Below are 20194 nucleotides of genomic sequence, written 5' to 3'. Positions count from 1 at the left end.
GAAAAGGAAAATGCAATAAGTGACTGTTTGCTGAATAAAACGAGCCAGATATATAATATCAACATACAATAAAACCGAGACTAACTGGAATGCTCAAGGAAGGTGGCACTATAGTTAACTAAATGTCCTAGTAACAGAAAAATTGAGAAAACAAATACTTCAACCCTTATTTTTGAATTGCCAATACGAACTAGTGTATGCTCCTGACTTGATACATATGGGGGAAAAAACAAAACTGATTTTTGAACAGTGTTGATTTCAAAGGTCTGAATCTTCTAATTCTCAACCATACGTTTCATAAGACTAAATGGAGAATACATAATAGCTTAATCACTTATTAAACTATTATTCTTCTGTTTTCCTTGACATCTGATGTCTTCAATTAAAGACCCCTCAAGGGACTTCCCTTGAGGTCCAGTGGTTAAAACTCCAAGCTCCCACTGCAGGGGGCGTGGGTTTGACCCCTGGTCTGGGAACTAAGATCCCACATGCCACGTGGCATGGCCAAAAAGTAAATAAATAAAGATCCTTCAAAACGTAGTTTCGAGCATCAAGTTAATCAAGGTTTTACATGAATTCATAATTTTACATGTCTACGCACAGAATCTTACTTGATTAAACTTTAAGGGTTTTTTTTTTTTTTGCAAATTAAAAAATAATTTTTTGAGGTACTGTTTTAGCTTTATACAACATCAAATAAGTAGTCTGACTGAATTTTCGCTTTTTATGAGCTGTTTTGACATTAAATAAAAATGGCCCCTGAGAATATAACCAAGGATATATCAATTACTAAAGCACAAGTTCAATAAAATAACATAATTAAGATATGGAGATAATATAGTTACTATGAAAATAAAAATAAAACAAAACCCAGTTTGGACCTATGCACAAAATAATCATCATTTCTATGTTTAAAATTCATTCCATTTAATAATCATGAAATGTTCATCTGATATAATATATTCACTTGTGACATGAAACTAAAATACATGTCATTTTCTGTACAGTGTTTTTAATTGCTGTCTATTAGATAATCAACCTCAAGAAATGTAGGAGAAAAAACAACTAGGAATTGACAATGTCAGGAACCTTATATTTTCTCAGTTAGAAACCCTAAAAAGGCGAAGTTCCAATGAATGAGGTCACTCTTTAACTTGCACAAGAATAGTTTACCTGGGAGAACAATTTTTACCAAGTTGTAAAAATTATTATAAAAAGAATTAGGAAAACTAATACTCATTAAAATAATCTAAATTAGGAGTTTCAAATAGCTTCACAGCTTTATAAAATAACTGCCAAAAATATTTTTTTGTATAGTACAATTATAAAGTTTCTTAAAATGAAATATTGGTTAACATTACATTCAAATTTTAATTAGTAGACTCACCTGGAGGCTTAATAACTTAGTTTATATAATCCAAAGATTTATATAAATAAAAAAGTTTACCGGAAAAGAAATAAATACAAATAGAAAAGCTGTATTACAGTGAAGCACTTTAAATTAAGGGAAATATTTGCAAACAATTAGGGGGATTTTTATTTTGTTTGATTCTTAGTTTTAATACATTAAGTTATACCAACATAATGAAACTGGTTGACTTACTATATAAATCAAAGGATGAAACTAGTTGATATTTCTTCATGAAAAGTAAGAGAACATCAAAGTGGCAAGTAACATAACTGAAATTTCAACATTTGTTTCCAAATTCAATAGTACAAAATATATTTATAAAAATCTGTGGTTATCTTTTAACATGTATCTTTTAAATAAATACTTTTATGGTCATTGATAAATCTATCAAAGAAATGCAATGCCAACTCACTACCCTCATCATTCCCATAATTTTTTATGTCCTTTTTTTTCATTTTTTTTATCACTGCCTTTCATCAAGCAGAAAGAAAAGTAATCCAACTCATTTTTATTCATTTAGTCATTTATCATAATCACTTCTTCTACTCATCCAAGTGTTTAGACTTCTCAGAACAGTTCCCTTTTAAAGAAGGCTTCCCATGTTGGCTTACACATTAGTGTACCTGTGCTTTAATTAACATAACATCCAGTAGTATAAGTTATAAAATGCCAAAGCAGTGAGAAAATATTCCACATTTCTTAACTGTGCTGGTCTATCAGGCACAGGATTCTTGTTTATTCATAGCTTAAACACCCCTCCTTCATCCACTACTTATATGTACATAAAAATTGTATGGTAAATATCTAATATCTATTACAAGAAAAACACCCTCTCTTTCTAGTGACACCTCACTTTCCTTCCAAGTCTGTTACTGAAGCAATTTTATGTGAAGGTAGTTGAAATTAACTGTTACCTCCTGAAAAAAGTAGGAAGAAAACAAGAATTAGACACAGAAAAAGCTATATACACTATACTAAAAAAGGTTACCTTTATCCAATTTTAGGCATCAAATCTCACCCTAAGCACAGCTGGATTAGCTTTTAAAGCTAAGGCTTGTGGAATAAGGAAGGGAAAAATGTGTGTGCCTCCTGTGCAAGATGAGGCATTTGTTCATGCCTCCTTACATGAACAGAACACTTTTACTCAATAAATATTTTCCCAAGCTCAGACATTCTTCTCTCAAGAAATAGCACATAATTGTTTTTTAAATGATATATATTACATTAAAAATGTACTAATTGTGGTCTTTAACAATAGTTATTGTAAACAACCACAGATGAATACTCTCTATACATATCCTGGTTACTGTCAATTTGACACTGCAGCTCTCATAGTCCCATATTTCATGTACAGTGTTCTCGGGTTTTTAAAAAAGTATAATGTCAGACCAAGAAAATCAGTGATAACTCCAGAAACCAAAATATCAACTAAAAATGCTGCAAATACCTCTAGAAGTTGATAAGCTTGTTAGAAAATATTTTTTTAAATCTTGAAATTATGACTCATTCTTATGTGAATACATTTAAAATGCTATATTTTTGGGAATTCCCTGGCAGTCCAGTGGTTGGCACTTGGCGCTCTCACTGCTGGGGTTCGATCCTTGGTTGGGGAACTAAGATCCCGCAACCTGGGAGGCATGGCCAAAAAAAAATAAAATAAAATAAAATAAAATAAAATAAAATACTGGGTTGGCCAAAAAGTTTGTTTGGGTTTTTCTGTAAGATATGGAAAAACCCAAAAGAACTTTTTGGCCAACCCAATACTATATTTTTAACAGTATTCTAAAGGGCCCATACCTTGTTTGTTTTTATACCTAGCACACAGAATAAGGCCTGACACGTTAGATGTGTTATGGCCAGCATCTAGGATAGGGCTTGGCCCATGTCTGCTGCTTGAATGAATTAAATGATAACCTACTTTTACCTAAAAATGCATACAAAGTTTACAGCATAAAATCCAAATTGGGTTTCCTAAAAATTGCCTATTCTGTAAATAAGCTACACATCAACCCTACAGTCCATTTTCCCACTTATCACAATTCCCAGAACAGATTCAACAGGAATTAAGAAAAGGGGAGGAAATTAATCATATAATGTTAATATGCTAACTCATGGAATAATTCAAAGTGTTAGATGGTAATAATCATCATTGTTATTATCATCATATTAATATTTATTTAGTGTTATCATGTGCCAAGATCTTGTGCTACAGGGCTTTACGAAATGCTCACAATAACCCTTATCAGGTAGGGTTCCCTCTATTACTGAAGAGGAAACCAGAAACTCAGAGAAGCTAAGGAACTTATCCAAGGTCACACAGCTCAGAAAATAGGAAGGAGAGAGTCTGAATACAGGCAGTGTGACTCCAAAGTCTGCACCTGATACCTGTTAGCTCTACAGTCTCACTATTTTCAAAGTGCCTTTGACCCTTCACGTTCAATTTACATTTAAATAAGGAAAATGGTAAAACTACAATATTTTGGAGGGCAAATATAAATTACTCTTTAGAGAAGGAGCTGACAAAGTACAGTGGGCTACCTGAGTAGTCCTAGAGACCATAGGGCTTGCAAACCTAAAATATTTACCATCTGGCCTCTAAGGAAAAGCTTGCCAACCCCTGCTTTATTAGTTTTAAAAGTAACTTGGGTCCAGAAAAGAACTTCATGAGAGTGAAGACTTCTTTCCCCTTCCATTTAAAAAATATTCCTAGGCACTAAACTACTTTTCAAAGTTTGAATAATTCTGCTATTTCATTAGCTAAAAAGATCTATTTTCCTATTTTCCTCCCTCCCAGTAATATATAATTCAGCTCAAGATATTTACAGCCAACTAAAATATGTTTATTATTGGACATCAGAAAGAAGTATGTCTTTCTACTTGAATTATTTAATTTGCTCCAATTGAGAAATATCGTATCCTATTTTACTATTTGGACAATTTCTAAAAATAATAATTTTAAGAGATGAACAAATCAGTCTATTACCAATAGTTTTTATCGATATTACAATTTCTACCAAATCCCCTTTGTTCTAAAAATTATTACCTAAAAACAGTGTTATGTACACAGTATATATTTAATGTTTTTTAAATGACATAAAAATGCAATATGCTTATTATTAAGGAATAAAACAAGTATCTAACCAAGTATAGTTGCCAATTGTTAGCTGCTCAGGAAACCTAAGTTTCCTAAATCTGCAGCTATTTCATGGTGCTGGTTGTGAGAATTTCATTTTGCCACAGTTTACATTATTTGTTGCATGAGGAATCCCAGAAATGTAAGTCCTACTTAAGCAACACTGCTTTGTTACAACTCAGAATTCCGAGTATAAGTGCTACCTTCACATTCTTGCTCTCCTCAACAGTTGTCAAATATTGAAGGCCAGGAGAAATTCAAAGGTAATCAGAGCAAAAAGATACATTACATAAAATCTTTGGGCCCACTCTTGTTAGCAATAATCAAATTTGCTTACTTTAAATTAGACTTTTACTGAGTTAAATCAACGGACGAATTGTGTTAAGAGTTCAGCATTATCCTAGGTGCTCTGAGAACAGAGATTTTGTGATAGAAATAGCCTATTAAACAGTAAGAATGAAAGCCAAAGTAAATACTGTTTCATCTGTCAAATGTTTTAAATTGTTAAGAGAATAATTATTGGGACTAAAATGGTTATGGAAGGCTTCACAAAGGTGACAACTGAACTGGGCTTTCAGGATGAGTGGAAATTAGGCAGAGAAAAGGGAAGAGAGATATTTCAGAGGGTAGGTATAAAATAAGTAAAGCCACACAAATAAGAATTACAGTAACATGGAAAGGAAGAGCATTACTATTTAATGATTATTTTTAAAGAGTAACAATACTTTTTATGATTTGGACTTCAAATATTTTCTATAAATTATAAATGGGCTTGTAACCTTCAGAATGACCATATTCCTTACTTCTATGAGAAGTTTATGAGCAATCAGAAACATGATAGAACAAAAGCGCAGATAATGTCTCATTTAGCAAATTAATTTTCACTAGAACACAACAATGTTACTGAATCTAAAAAAAGGAGATACACTAAGTGGTCCTGTCACCTATATATACTATGACCGATATACAGAAATCTACTGACTTACAAACCAGGTGAGTCCATTAATTCACTAAAAAAGGCTTGCCACTCCAATTCCGAATTTGTCTTCAGGTAGTTCTAAAGGTCTCCAGGTCTCAAGAATATTATTCAGGTCACACTAAGGGCTCTTTCTAATATTTTTCTATAGTGAACACAAGTTTAAAAATTTTTGATTAACTAAAAGCATTTACTAAAATGTGGTTTCAGTATTTTTCCCCTTTTTATTTATCAAAAATACGTACAAGAACTTTTGATAAACTTAACTACTGTCCACAAACTGAACAGATATAAATCCAGGCAAAATCAAAGAAACTTGATGTTTAGTTAGCCTGTGTAGCATTATGTGGGAATACATGCTTTTTGAAGACCTCAATCACAACTTTCCAGAACACCTAAAAGTCTAGTGACCCCAGACTGCGAACCACAGGTAATCTGTCTATTGTGTGGTTCATTCTGCCTGACTCAAGTCAATCTGGCATCTGTGTTCCTGCAACTCCCTGTCACTTTCACTTCAGTTGACTTAGAAAGGTTCCTAATTGTCCCTCTACTTGCCAGCACTTTTCCAGATGTGTTCTCTTATTAGAAAGAACAAGTTTTTCTTTTTACTTCTAGTCGAAATGTTTTTAATTTATTACCACATAAAAAAAATCTGATTCACATTTACTTTTACATTTCTAATAGAAGTCTAGCCAGAAACTCTGGTATAAACCCAACAATCATTAAGCTAAGGCATGAGCACCATTTTAAATCTTGGGGCTCTCAGACACCAGACTGAACCAATCAAAAAGGTATCACCTGAACTCTGGATGCCATCCTACCACCTCTGATTATTGCCCAAATTTTCAAATTTGATGCTTTAGAATAATTTCAAAAAGGCTTCTGCTAAGGTCTCCCTTTCCATGCTTACATTCAACCATCAACTTACAGACAAGTCTCTTACAATCAGTTTATTTGCGTCTTGTCTGAGTAGTTCATTATTTTCAAATATCACAGGTAACAGTCAAGCCTTGAAAACATAATGCTGCATATTAATAAAATTTAAAACCACTACTTGAGGTTGAAAATACTTTTTCTGTGTAGTAAACATTTATACTAGCATTTAATACTATCTGATTTAACCTATAATGAAAATGGCTTAATTTATGACAAATAGTTGTAAATAACTGGTGCGTTTTTAATGGGCAAGATAATCACCATCAATTATGGAAAAGTTAAGAAGAAATAGTCTACAACAGCACTTATCTTCAAGCAAAGTAAATTATAAAATAAAGCAATAAATTTGCTCTCATGTCTACTGTATAAAATAAAATCTGTAAATATAAATAAATTCCCAGAGATCGGTTCTCTTGTTTCTTCTATACTGCAGACCTCTTGATCATTTATCAGTTACTACTCATTTATCACCTTAGCAGGATTTTAAGGGAATTATCTGTCAGGTCCTAAACAGGATTCTCATTTACCAAAACAATCCTAGGCCATATCAGAAAAGAAGAGAGATGCAAGCCTCCCCTAACCGATCTAGGCAACAAGAAATCCTGTCGCTCAAAAACCATACTACCGTACTTGTAACAGGGGTTCCTTCTCCCCAGTTAGATTAGCTTTTCTCTGCACATTAAGTCTATCTGCATTAAGGGCCAAGGGCTTGGCTCAAAATAAGCTGTGCATCATAGGCTAATTTCTATTCAAATTTTTCTTCCCAGTAGCATGTATAGTCAAGGGTATCTCTTGGTTAAAATAATGCCAGTGGAAAAGGTATCAAAAATGATCAAGTTAAAAGGCAAACACACACAGACGTATACACACACATTTTGAAAAATGTTTTCTCCAAAAGATCAAGTTAAAAGACAAAAGAAAAAAAATCTTTTGAAATATAATTAAAACTTGGAATATCATGTAAAAAGCTCAAAGTTGAAGGACAGGAAACAAGATGGAAATCTACACATAGGAATTACTTTCTTCCTGCTTCCCCAAAAAACATAAAATAATTTACCTCAATGATTTAAAACCATAATAACCTTCATCATTTAATTTTTAAATGTTCATGGAGTATTTTTTCCAGATATTTATTTATCTAGGTTATTATTAAAAAAAAAAAAAAACTTCCAAGGAATCAGTTATCTTACTAATTTCAAAAGATGAAAAAAGTGAAGAGTAAGACAATATCAGGTTAACATATGAATATAAATACACAACAATGCATGTTATTCTACATCAGCAATTCTCCTAAAAGTTTCATATGGGTTTTAATGCATGAATTGAAATTAACATATCCTAAATAACCCCATACGTAATTCTGTTGACTATCAATGTAACAGAAGTCTATTTATCCCTTAGTAACAAACTTGCTACTCCCTTAATATTTCCCCTAACTGTATATCATGAAACATTAGTCCCTAAAAGGTATTCATGGAAAAAGGATTTTGTTGCTAAATAAATCTGGAAAACCCTGCACACTTTGACTTCTCTTAGAGATTCACAATGCACATGCATATATTAAGGTCTGAGAAATCCTAGGGAAAAGAAAAGAAGCCTGTTTGTTTTATTTATACCAGCTTTCCCCCACACATATTTAACAACAAAACCCTTTGTTGGGGACAACCCTGGAAACTAATATTTCACAGACATATTTGAGGGAAACTAGCTTCTCCAATTATATTTCCAGAACTGCTGAATAATACCTTGAATTTTGTACCAAGAATAATAACAATACCTCCACTGGATGCTTTTATGTTTGCTTCTCGGATGTTACCATTTTCAGATCTTCCAGGGTAGGTAAAAACTTTTAAAAATCTTTCAAGACTATCTATGTGAAGAATGCTCCTTTATACGTACCTTTCTATAACGCTTGTCACTTTCAGACCCGGGATCTGTCGCTCTAAATGCTGTTTCTCCAGGTGAACCTTAAAGATAAATATGCAGTCCTTTAAATTCTCCACTGAAGTCAATAGCCTAAACTAAATTCCAAATTATGTTTAGTCGGTTGAAAGATAAAAGGATTTTTAGAGCAAAAATCACTTTTGGGAAAGCTATTCTTATTTTAAGGAATGCAGTGGTAACCTAAGGAAAAATATTTTCAAAACCATTATAGGACATGTTTAACAGATTTTTTAAAATATCACTGAAAATTACAATAAAAAATAAGGCTATCTTTGATAAGGATTATTTTACATGAGAGTACTTACAGTTCAGCCATACACTACTGCCATTACAGACCATATACAGTAAAAAAATTAAATTAAAAATGTCAACTGTGACAGGACAGATGAGACAAACTAAAATGACTTTCGTTTCAATTATCAGAAACAATCAGATCAGGTTCAAGAAAATATTTTGGTTAAGCAAACTTTCTTTTTAATAGCTTTAATCTTATAATATAGACACACATATTTAGGAATTTTAGTTTTACCACAAAAAAATTATTTTATTATTTCCACCTAAAGGATAATGAATTTGCCCAATATAATTCTGACATTTTAAAATTCAGCATAAGCAATATTATAAATTTGATCTGCAATTTTATTTGCAGCTAGTTTATTAGATGCATTTAAAAGGCATGTTAAGATCAGCAAAAATATCTGTTTACACACCTAACAAGAGAAGTAGGTCAGAAGCTTCTATGACTTCACTAACCAATTTGTGACCTGTGAAAAATCAGCAAAGGGGGAAATAGAAATGTAAAATTTAACAATGAGCAAACAAAGATGTCTGAGACCTCAGATTTATACCATGATAGGGCAGAATTGGGCAAATACACCAGAACTAACCTTAGTAAATTCTACTCATTATGGTCCGTTATAATTAAATTTGTTTTAAAATCACCAAATCGGCTCTAAGCAATTATGAACAGCAAACACATAGGAAGTATCATCTACTTGTCAAGAACAAGTGATTTATTTTTCCCTCACTGACTAAAGCCAAGCATGTTTAAGTTCTTGCAAATTTTCATTTTGTTGGGCTAAACAAAAATTAAAACAACGGGGACTTCCCTGGTGGTCCAGTGGTTAAGACTCCGTGCTTCCACTGCAGGGGGCACAGGTTCGACCTCTGGTCAGGGAACTAAGATCCCGTGTGCCGCATGGCGCGGCCAAAAAATAAAAATAAATTAAAAAAATAGTAAAACCACAGAGCAACAAAACTTCGTGTTTATCCTTTTATCAAAAACCTGGCTTTTATTTGTACTAAATATCCTCATTTAAAAGATGGAAATAGGGACTTCCCTGGTGGTGCAGTGGCTGAGAATCCGCCTACCAATGCAGGGGACACAGGTTCAAGCCCTGATCCAGGAAGAGCCCACATGCCGCGGAGCAACCAAGCCCGTGAGCCACAACTACTGAGCCTACGCTCTAGAGCCCGCGAGCCACAACTACTGAGCCCACGTGCCACAACTACTGAAGCCCGCGTGCCTACAGCCCGTGCTCCGCAACAAAAGAAGCCACTGCAATGAAAAGCCCGCCTGCTGCAAGGAAGAGTAGCCCCCGCTCGCCGCAACTAGAGGAAGCCCGCGTGCAGCAATGAAGACCCAACACAGCCAAAAATAAATAAACAAAATAAATAAATTTATTTTTTAAAATGTTAATTTAAAATAATAAATAAATAAATAAAAGATGGACATAAACAAATGAATACATTTTAAGTATTTTTCCTCTGTGTTTCCCGACATTTTAAACGAGATCAAACACACGTCCTTCCTTACCTGTGGTGAAAAAGTCCTTCAATAAACTGAGGCTTTCAACAATCTTGTCAAAGTCGGGTGCCAATTTTGCAAGGTCCTCTGAATCAGGAAGGGCTTTTCTAATTTTCTCTGGAGAAGAGAAAAGAAGTAGTCTCAAAATAAGAATTTGACTATTGAAACATTCATACAATTTAAATAATCATATAGAAACTTAAATTTAAATATTTTTTCCATTTTTCTCCCTATTCCAACTACAACTGCTACGTATATCTGAAACAATGTGTTATTCTGATGATCTTCGACAAGCCATGAAAATTTTTAAAAAAGACTCACCAAACATACGGTTTAGAGGGTTAACTTCGATTTATAAGTTAAATGCCTTGAGACAGAAGCACTGTATAAATGTTAACACTGGATTGGAATCAGAAGTATTTTTTGGGAGGAAGTCACAGCAGAAAGGCAATGAATCAAAGAAAAAAGAAAAAATATCTTCTGTAGCACCTGACCTGAATTCAAAAAAAAGTGATGAAATCCCAGTTCAAGTTTAAGAACAGAATTCCATTACTTTTCTCTCTCCTTTTGTATTCCCTAGGAAGACCTACACTTGTTACCACTTCAAAAAAACTGTCTCTGAACCCAAGACAAGCCATTACTTTATTATTGCTAGCTTTATTTACAAAGTGATCAAGTATTTATTTTTGTTTACAAATACTCAACAATTTTGTCAAAATTTGGTACAACTTTACAGTGTCTTCTGAATTAGGAAGGGCTTTTCTAATTTTCTCTGGAGAAGATAAAACACACAGTTTCTCAAAATAAGAATATGTATTAGGTCTTATTCTAAGTGCTATAAAAGCATTAACTTGTTTAATCTTCATGTCAATGCTACAAAACAGTTCTCATCAACCCCATTTTACAGACAAGGAATGAGGCACAGAGGTTAAGTAACAGGACCTGCACATACAGCAAAGTGGGGGAGTCAGGTTTAAGCCTAGACAGTCTAGCTTCAGAACCCAGGCTTGCAGTCACTACAGCGTGGGACTAGTGAATACATAACATTAAAAGCTCTTCTCATAAACGTTAGAAAAATAATTTGAAGGAGTGCTTTTCCTGTAAATATCTTTGTCAATGTAACAATTTTATCTTTAAGACAGTGCTGTGAATAGTGCATGCAGAGATTAAATCCACCCCCGTATACACCTAAGCTAAAGTCTAAAAAATGTCTACACAAAGTCTTAAAAAAGAGACCTGAGGAAAATAATTTCATCAGAAAAAATCTTTTTCTAAAGATCACCATGAGTTACTGGCAATCATAACTAGCAAATATACTTTTTTTCTCATCTATCTATTATTTGAAAAAGGGAACAATGAAAGACTAACAGGAGAAATTACTCTGGACACTAGCAGGCTTTTAAGGAACCTGGTTACAAAAAGTAGAGGTAACCAAGGTACTCAATCAAAGGGAGCTAGTTAGGTGAAGCACAGTGCATCTGTTCTGGGTAACATCATATAACATTGAAAATGATATTCAAGAAGGCTGCTCGGCAGAGTAGAAAATGCTGACAAATGTGTTAGGTAGCAAAAGACAAGATAGCAAAGTGAATGTTCACTATGACTATATAATTCTTAAAAAGGAAAGTAAAATATTAACCACATACACAAAATAGGTACAATTAAAAGAAACTGATCCCTAAGGATCATGGCAGCTGTGTTAAACTGATGAACTAGTGGATAATTTTTTTTCTTACCTATTTTTTTCTGCTATTCTATTACTTTTATCATTAAAATAAAACTGCTACAACAGGCCATCATCAAAAAATCTACAAACATGGTGGTGTGATGAATTGGGAGATTGGGATTGACATATATACACTAATGCGTATAAAATGGATAACTAATAAGAACCTGCTGTATAAAAAAAAAAAATCTACAAACAATAAATGCTGGAGAGGGTGTGGAGAAAAGGGAACCCTCTTGCACTGTTGGTGGGAATGTAAATTGATACAGCCACTATGGAGAACAGTATAGAGGTTCCTTAAAAAACTAAAAATAGAATGACCATATGACCCAGCAATCCCACTACTGGACATATACCCTGAGAAAACCATAATTCAAAAAGAGTCATGTACCACAATGTTCATTGCAGCTCTATTTACAATAGCCAGGACATGGAAGCAACCTAAGTGTCCATCGACAGATGAATGGATAAAGAAGATGTGGCACATATATACAATGGAATATTACTCAGCCATAAAAAGAAATGAAACTAGTTATTTGTAGTGAGGTGGATGGACCTAGAGTCTGTCATACACAGTGAAGTAAGTCAGAAAGAGAAAAACAAATACCGTATGCTAATACATATATATGGAATCTAAAAAAAAAAAAAAAGCTTCTAATGAACCTAGGGGCAGGACAGGAATAAAGACGCAGATGTAGAGAATGGACTTGAGGACACGGGGAGGGGGAAGGGTAAGCTGGGACGAAGTGAGAGAGTAGTACTAACATATATACACTACCAAATGTAAAATAGATAGCTAGTGGGAAGCAGCTGCATAGCACAGGGAGATCAGCTCACTGCTTTGTGATCACCTGAAGGGGTGGGATAGGGAGAGTGGGAGGGAGACTTAAGAGGGAGGAGATATGGGGATATATGTATACGTACACAGGATTCACTTTGTTATACAGCAGAAACTAACACACCATTGTAAAGCAATTATACTCCAATAAAGATGTCAAAAAAAAAAAAAACAACTGCTACAACCTTAAACTTAGAGTTAAGGAGCTATCTCAGTACAACTATTTCTCTTTCCTAAAGATACAACCAAAAAAAGTATTTTAATGTTGATACAAACCCAAATCGATATACTCATCAATCTCCCATACAATGTCAGGCACAATCCATTTATAGTCACTAAGGTCAGGTATCATGTCTTTCCACTGATCAAAAGTCTAAAAGATAAGAAAGTATGCCAATCAAATGATCTGAATGCCATATAAAAGATTAAAAAAACTATTTAAATTTATTTTGTTAAAACATGCTAAGCTACTAAGAGCAATGTATTATGTTCAAAATTTTTAGAAACAAAGTGGCCTCTGCTCTTCTAAAAATAAATTAGCAGACAAGCATATAAAACATGTAAATGTTCCTTTACTAAATACAGAAAATGGAAAAATTCAAAATGTACTCCTATTTCAAATGGGTTTCATGATGTGGCTTTAAACAACACTGAGGAATACAAGGAAGACAGACCAGGGATCAGGATACCCCACCTTTGGTCCCAGAGCTGCTACCAAGTAGTTGCATGAGCATGCCACTTACTTCCCTGCCTGTGCTACTAAATGGCAAAGCTGAAAATCAAACCTAAGTGTTCTTACTCCCAGACCAGTGCTCCTTCCCTTAGGCCATTTTCATCTCTTATAATAACTAAGACTCAGAGAGCATTTTCCTATTAGCACCATTAAAACAATTTAGCACATAATAGAGACACACAATAAATGTTTAAACATCTAATTACATTCTACTGCACTAAAGAAAAACGACATATGCTAAGAAACCTTAAAACAATCATGCTGGCATAACTGGAAAAGCAGTAGGGAAGTTAAACTCACCTTTTTGGCGGTATAGCCACCCCCAACAGCAGATCCGAGTATGAGATACCGAAGTTTTAAGAGTCTTGCAGCTAATCTCGCTGGCCAAAAATTTCTGCGGGGCTGGTAACCATATTTAATTGGAGAAAGTTTCAGTTTACGTAAAGGAAGGTTAGTTAGAGAGGAGAACTGCTGAAATGAGGTCCTGAAGTGGGGTCTTTGAAGCTTTAAGATAGGATGATGCGAATGATAAATACTTCGTGAAACCAGATGCAGTTTTTGTAGTGGTAAGCTTCCTTTTGTTCCAGAGCTGTGTTTCACTAAGGACTGGCAGACCTCACTGAAAGAAAAATAGGTGTGGGAGAAAGATCAGATGGGGAAACAATGCAAAGGAAACGATATAAAAGAGCAATATGCAAAAGGGAAAACACACAGGCACACATGACCAATCACACTGTGCCTTACGATAGCCCACAGTTACTAACCATTTACTGTGTGCCAGGCACTCCTGCAGCAGGAACTAACTCATTTGATCCTGCTGATAATCCTATGATAAAAGTACTAGTATCGTCCCCATTTTACCAACGAGGAAAAGGCGGACAGACATAAGTAAGTTGCTGAAGTCCCCACTGACATAAGGAGTAAAGGAGGGATTCAAACCTAGGCAGTGGGACTCCAGAGCCTGTCCCCTAATTTACTATATGTGGGCTATGATCTTGGTCCAAGAAATCAAAACTGAAAACAAAAAAGGCAGAGACTTATTTTATTAACTACTGACAGCTATTTGCTGTCAGTAAAGTTGAAAAGAAAATATCTTTGTATAGTGACATATCCGAACTAAACTCATCATGGTAATCATTTTGAAATGGTACAGAAATACCAAATCACCATGTTGTGTAATAGGAACTAACACAGTGTTGTAGGTCAATTATACTTCACAAACAAACAAACAAACACACATAGAAAAAAGATCAGATTTGTGGTTACCAGAGGAAGGGGGTGGCAGAAAGGGGAATTGAATGAAGGCAGTCAAAAGGTACAAATTTAGAGTTCTAAGAGAAATAAATACTAAGACTGTAATGTACAACATGATAAATACAATTAACAGGCTGTATGTTATATATGAAAGTTGTTAAGACAGTAAATCCTAAGAATTCTCATCATAAAAAATATTTTTTTCTATTTCTTTAATTTTGTATCTATATGAGACGATGGCTGTTCACTAAACTTACTGTGGTCATCATTTCATGATGTATATAAGTCAAATCACTATGCTGTACGCCTTAAACCTATACAGTGCTGTATGTCAATTATACCTCAATAAAACTGGAAAAAAAGATGTGCTGTAATAGCAAAAATTGTTACCACTTAATATCTAACATTAAGAACATAAATTTATAAACTATGGTACATAAACAAAAGAGAATACTGTGTATAGCCATTAAAGTGATAAATACGAAGACCATGTAGATGTACGAAAAGATTTCATGTAACGCTAGGCTAAAATGGTGGTATGAAAATAAATGTGAATTATGGATGCACCTATACAAAAAAAGGCGTGTAAACTTTTACTTTTAAGCACAAAAGTGTCAGTAGCTTATAACATCTATTCTTTGCCCTCTCATCTATGTTTCACAATCCTGAGACGGTCCAGGAATGGAAATTAAGGAAAAATTATTAACACCTCATGTACCTGGCTCCCCAGAAAAAGAAAGAAAGAAAGGAGGGGGGGAACACCCCAAAGAGAAAAAAATCTAAATGCACATGTTACTATCTGAGCTCTTTCCTCCTGTTCTTCCTGGCAGAGAATGAAAGTCTCCTACCAACAAACATACGCCTGATTATCTTATTCAACACACAGTCATAGTGCTTACTATGGGCCAGGCCCCATACTAAGGAATAAATTTGTAATTCATTTAATTACACGGGAGTAGAAATATCTTAAGGAATAGGAATCAAGGAACATTGAAATAATGTTGTGACGAAGGACAGTGAGGGGAAAGGGGTATCTAACTGCCAGGCATTATGTCAAATGTTTACACAAATGCTACTGTTAACTCTCAGAAAAACCCAGTAAGGTTAAGTATCCTTATTTTACCAACTTGCTTTTTTTAACTGTTTCTTGCCTAAGGTAGAATGACTAGTGAATAGTGGAAAAGGAATTTGAATATATACTTCTGTATTAGGCCAAACTAAAAATCAAATGTGATGCAAAACAAGGCTCCCCGACCCCAACCCCAGAAATCATCTATTCACACTCATCCATCATCTGCTTTTAACCTATGTACTGTTTCCTAGCATGTTATTATTTTTTCAACAATTTTATGCAAATATTTATTGCACCTAAATAAATGTTGGTCATTGGTTTTCTGACATGTCTATGAGCACATATTTAGATATATATGTCAAAGAATGTTTATTTATTAAAGAGTAAGAATTTAAATGTACTCCATAACATGCATAGGAGCTACATCAAAAGACAAACTCCAGAACTTGGGGCATCTGACCGTCCGCATCTCTACTTCTGCAGGCAGCTAAACGGTGCTATCAACATAAGACATTTTAAGCCATGACTACAGAGTCAATAGTAACTTTAGAAACAATTTAGCTGACAGCATCCAATTGAATAAACAATTATCAGTTGATAATTAGTCGATTGGAAACTCAATTTTTAAAGTTTTTCCTACATATCTTAATTGCTCCAACAAAGTACGCTATTTTCTGCAAAGTCTTTTCTTATTTAAAGAAAATTAGATATATTTCCCCAGTAAATACTGAGTAGAAATAAAAAGGTTGTAAATAACTTAGTTCAGTACCAAGGGCTGGGGATTTACTCAGAAATTAAAATTCCATGACATTAGAAGTAACTTATTCAATTATTCTAATTGACTGAAACTTCAACTATTGTATGCCATTCAGTTCTAAATTTAGACTCAAATTAACCTTCATAAAACAAATGGATCCCATCACTTATAAACACTATAAATTACACCACTTAAAACATTCCGAAAAAAATTCAAGACAGGTGTTTAGAGACTGAGTTAATTCAGGAAAACCAAGTTTTTCCAACCTTGCTTGATGTATGTTACTTATCAAATGCCTGCAACAATGAGTTAAACCTGAAGATATCTAAGGATACTAGAACACAGCTACGTGTAAAGATTAAAGTCAAATTTAATTTCATTAAAATGCACATAGTAACCCATAGAAATGTAAATACTTCTATGATTTTCGGTTTAGGATTAACACAGACCAGGGCAACACTAACACAGTGATTAGAAAGGTGGTGCTACATTCACCACCTCACATCCAAAAAGCAAGTCTCCCTTCCTAAACACTGAAAAAAGCTGCTATTAAGAGAATATCTCTAATCACCATCTCTGATCACCATCTCTGATACTACATGTATGCGTCACCGCTCCAGATCTGACTCCAAATCATGTTCACTCAGCGTACTAAGGAAAGAGGCAGAGTCCCCTTCACCCCGAGAGAAGAGCTCAGGTACCTGCAAAAGCAATGTAAGCTGGCGTGCAGGTAGAAGAAAAAGACAGTGAGAATTAAGAGACGCGGCAAGGGTGACACATGGTTAGAGTCATAGAGCCCGGACAGAAGAAGCCACCAGAGACAGAGATAAGAGCGAGGATAGAAGAGTGAAAGGGGCAGGCACAAAAGGACATAGAAAAGGCCAAGACTGAAAAGCGCCCAGAATCTTCCGAGGGGCATAGGAACACGGACAGGGGCCAGGTACGGGGGCCAGCACCCAGGTAACCTAGTCAGGGCTCTTGTCACTCCGGGTCCTCAAAAATATCCCGGAATCCTCCAACTGCTCTCTGCTTGGCCTGAGAGTTACCTGCACATTCTGGATGTAGTGATGGGACAACCTCGTTTTCTGGAGGCCCCAGAAATAACGGGGCCAGGTCGGAGCCCGCACTTACCAGGCCACGGCAGCCCGGCGTAGTCGCCACATCCCGCCGGCGAGGAGGTCACACAGGCGCCGAGGCGGCCAGTGGGGAGCTCCGGTGTCAGCCCCAGTCCGGCTCCTACTCCAGGAATGACCCAAGAAGAGGCCCTCGGCAACAAGGGCACAGAGCACCCACTGCGGACCTCCCAATGGCGAATGGACTTCCGTGAGAGCCTGCTCGGCACCCGTACTCGGTCCGTCCGGCAAACCTCCACCCCCCGCCCCTTCCTAGGAGGGCAGCACAAACGGTCCGGGGGAGGACTCACGCATGCGCTCAAAGCCTCTGTAGAAACCACAGTATTTTCCCCTCCCCTCCCCTCTCCCCACCCCGCCCCGCCCCGCCCCGCCCCGCCCTTTTTGTTTCCAGAGTGGCATGGTGAAGTCGTGCCTCTCTGGTTAAAGACTTGGGGAGGGGAGGGGTCGAGGTGTGGGGCCAGGGGCTGAAGGGCGAGAAATACGGAGTGATAAATTCTTACTGGGTGGCTACCATTTAGAAAATTTGGTATTGCAGGAGCATAGAGGAGCCTAGGGAATACAAAATGAATACAGTACACGGATAGAGTAATCGAATAGAGTAATGAAAACCCACGGCTGCCCCTTTGCCCTTCTCCTTTGTTTGGCCTCTTTGTTTACGAAGTACTTTCATATCCTTAGAGCAATCTCCGGAGGCTGGAGAAGTACTGGACAAGTTAAATGCTTTAGAATCTCTGAAGGTCAGATCTAAGAGGGGTCATGAATTAGGAGACCTAAGAGCTTGGTACAAGCTTGTGCAGTTTATAAAGGCGTCAAAAATGATTTTGTTCATTTACTCCTTAACCGGCTTTCATCTGGCTTTTAATCACACTAATTTGTTGAAATTGCTGTTGTCAAAGCCTCCAACAACTCCATATTGCCAGGTGAAACTGAATCACTTTTTAAAAAACTTTTTTATTTCTTGGCTGCTGCATGCGGGATCTTAATTCCCCTGCAATGGAAGCGTGGAGTCTTAACCATTGGACCTCCAGGGAAATCCCAAACTGAATCACATTAACCTTTGGGAAACTGTGCAAGAACTTGAAATTGTTTACAAATGATTAAATCCACATTATTTTATAATGTTTATATTTTAAGACTAAAAGTATTACATGCAGTGAAATAATGCAAGGAAAAGAAATATAGGGCTTCCCTGGTGGCGCAGTGGTTGAGAATCTGCCTGACAATGCAGGGGACACGGGTTCGAGCCCTGGTCTGGGAAGATCCCACATGCCGCAGAGCAACTAGGCCCGTGAGCCACAACTACTGAGCCTGCGCGTCTGGAGCCTGTGCTCCACAACAAGAGAGGCCGCGATAGTGAGAGGCCCGCGCACCGTGATGAAGAGTGGCCCCCACTCGCCGCAACTAGAGAAAGCCCTTGCACAGAAACGAAGACCCAACACAGCCAAAAATAAATAAATTAATTAATTAATTTTAAAAAAAAGAAATATAAGGCATAACATTTTCAAATGATTGTTCACATTGAAAACCTTAAGAAATCAATAAGAAAAAATAAGCTACTAGATATAATTAATGAGGTAAGAAGAGTCTCAGAATACAAGGTGAATATAAAAAAATAATTGTGGTGCTATATATTTGCAAAAACACCTGTGCAGATATCAGGTCCTAATCCTTGGAACTTGTAATTGTTACCTTATTTGGAAAAAGGGCCTTTGCAGATGTTATATTAAGGATCTTGAGATGTGAATAGTACAATATTTTACATTATCCAGGTGGGCCCTAAATGCCAGTACATGTATCCTTACAAGAGGAAGATGCCACAGGTACACACAGAGGAGAAGGCAATGTGAAGACGGAGGCAGAGGTTGGAGGATCTCACCGACTAGAAAGAGACCATGCTGGCACCTTGATCTTGGACTGTCCAGCCTCCAGAACTATGAAAAATAAATTTCTGTTCTTTATAAGCTACCCAGTTTATGGCATTTTGTTATAGCAGCCCTAATTGACTAAGGCACAACCCAATTAAAAATGGGCAAAAAAAATTCAAACAAACACTGAACAAAGGAAGATATACATAAATAACTAAAGAACACATAAATGAAGTGCACAATGTTATTAGTCATCAGGGAAATGCAAATTAAAACCACAAGATCCCAATATATCTCCACTAAGCTGCTAAAATGAAAAAGAATGACAATACCAAGTTTGATGAAGAACTCTCAGGCACTGCTGATGGGTATGTAAAATGGTACAACCACTTTGGAAAAATATATGACAGTTTCTTACAAAGCTAAACATACACCTCCCCTTTGGTCCAACAATTCCACTCTTAGGGATTTATCTAAGAGAAATAAAAACACATGTATGCAAAAAAGGTTTGTATAAAAATGTCCCAGCAGCTTTATTTACAGTAGCCAAGAACTGGAACCAAACCAAATGTTCATCAACAAGAAAATGGATAAGCAAATTTATACAAG

The 20194-nt window shown here is 35.8% G+C and overlaps 1 protein-coding gene across 5 annotated transcripts in view; it reads right to left on the bottom strand.

Annotated features, from left to right (window-relative positions):
* Positions 1-17959, bottom strand: part of OPA1 (OPA1 mitochondrial dynamin like GTPase) — a 92494-nt gene extending 74535 nt beyond the window's left edge. For 2 of the 5 annotated variants that reach the window (XM_082461442.1, XM_082461445.1), the window contains exons 1-6: positions 17719-17947; positions 13805-14123; positions 13048-13144; positions 10217-10324; positions 9111-9164; positions 8356-8423 (exon numbers count right to left, since the gene is read on the bottom strand). In XM_082461442.1, coding sequence (XP_082317568.1) covers positions 8356-8423; positions 9111-9164; positions 10217-10324; positions 13048-13144; positions 13805-14123; positions 17719-17750 — 678 coding nt within the window. In that variant the 5' untranslated portion in view covers positions 17751-17947. Of the gene's footprint in view, positions 1-8355; positions 8424-9110; positions 9165-10216; positions 10325-13047; positions 13145-13804; positions 14124-17718 lie in introns of all 5 variants that reach the window. The other 3 variants (XM_082461443.1, XM_082461446.1, XM_082461444.1) reach the window with 2 other exon arrangements.
* Positions 17960-20194: the final 2235 nt, after the last annotated feature.

Source organism: Balaenoptera physalus (assembly GCF_965194825.1).
Source record: "Balaenoptera physalus genome assembly, chromosome: 4".
NCBI classification, from domain to species: Eukaryota; Metazoa; Chordata; class Mammalia; order Artiodactyla; family Balaenopteridae; genus Balaenoptera; species Balaenoptera physalus.
Note: the sequence above shows the minus strand (reverse complement) of the source record. Positions and strands in the feature narration are given on the sequence as shown.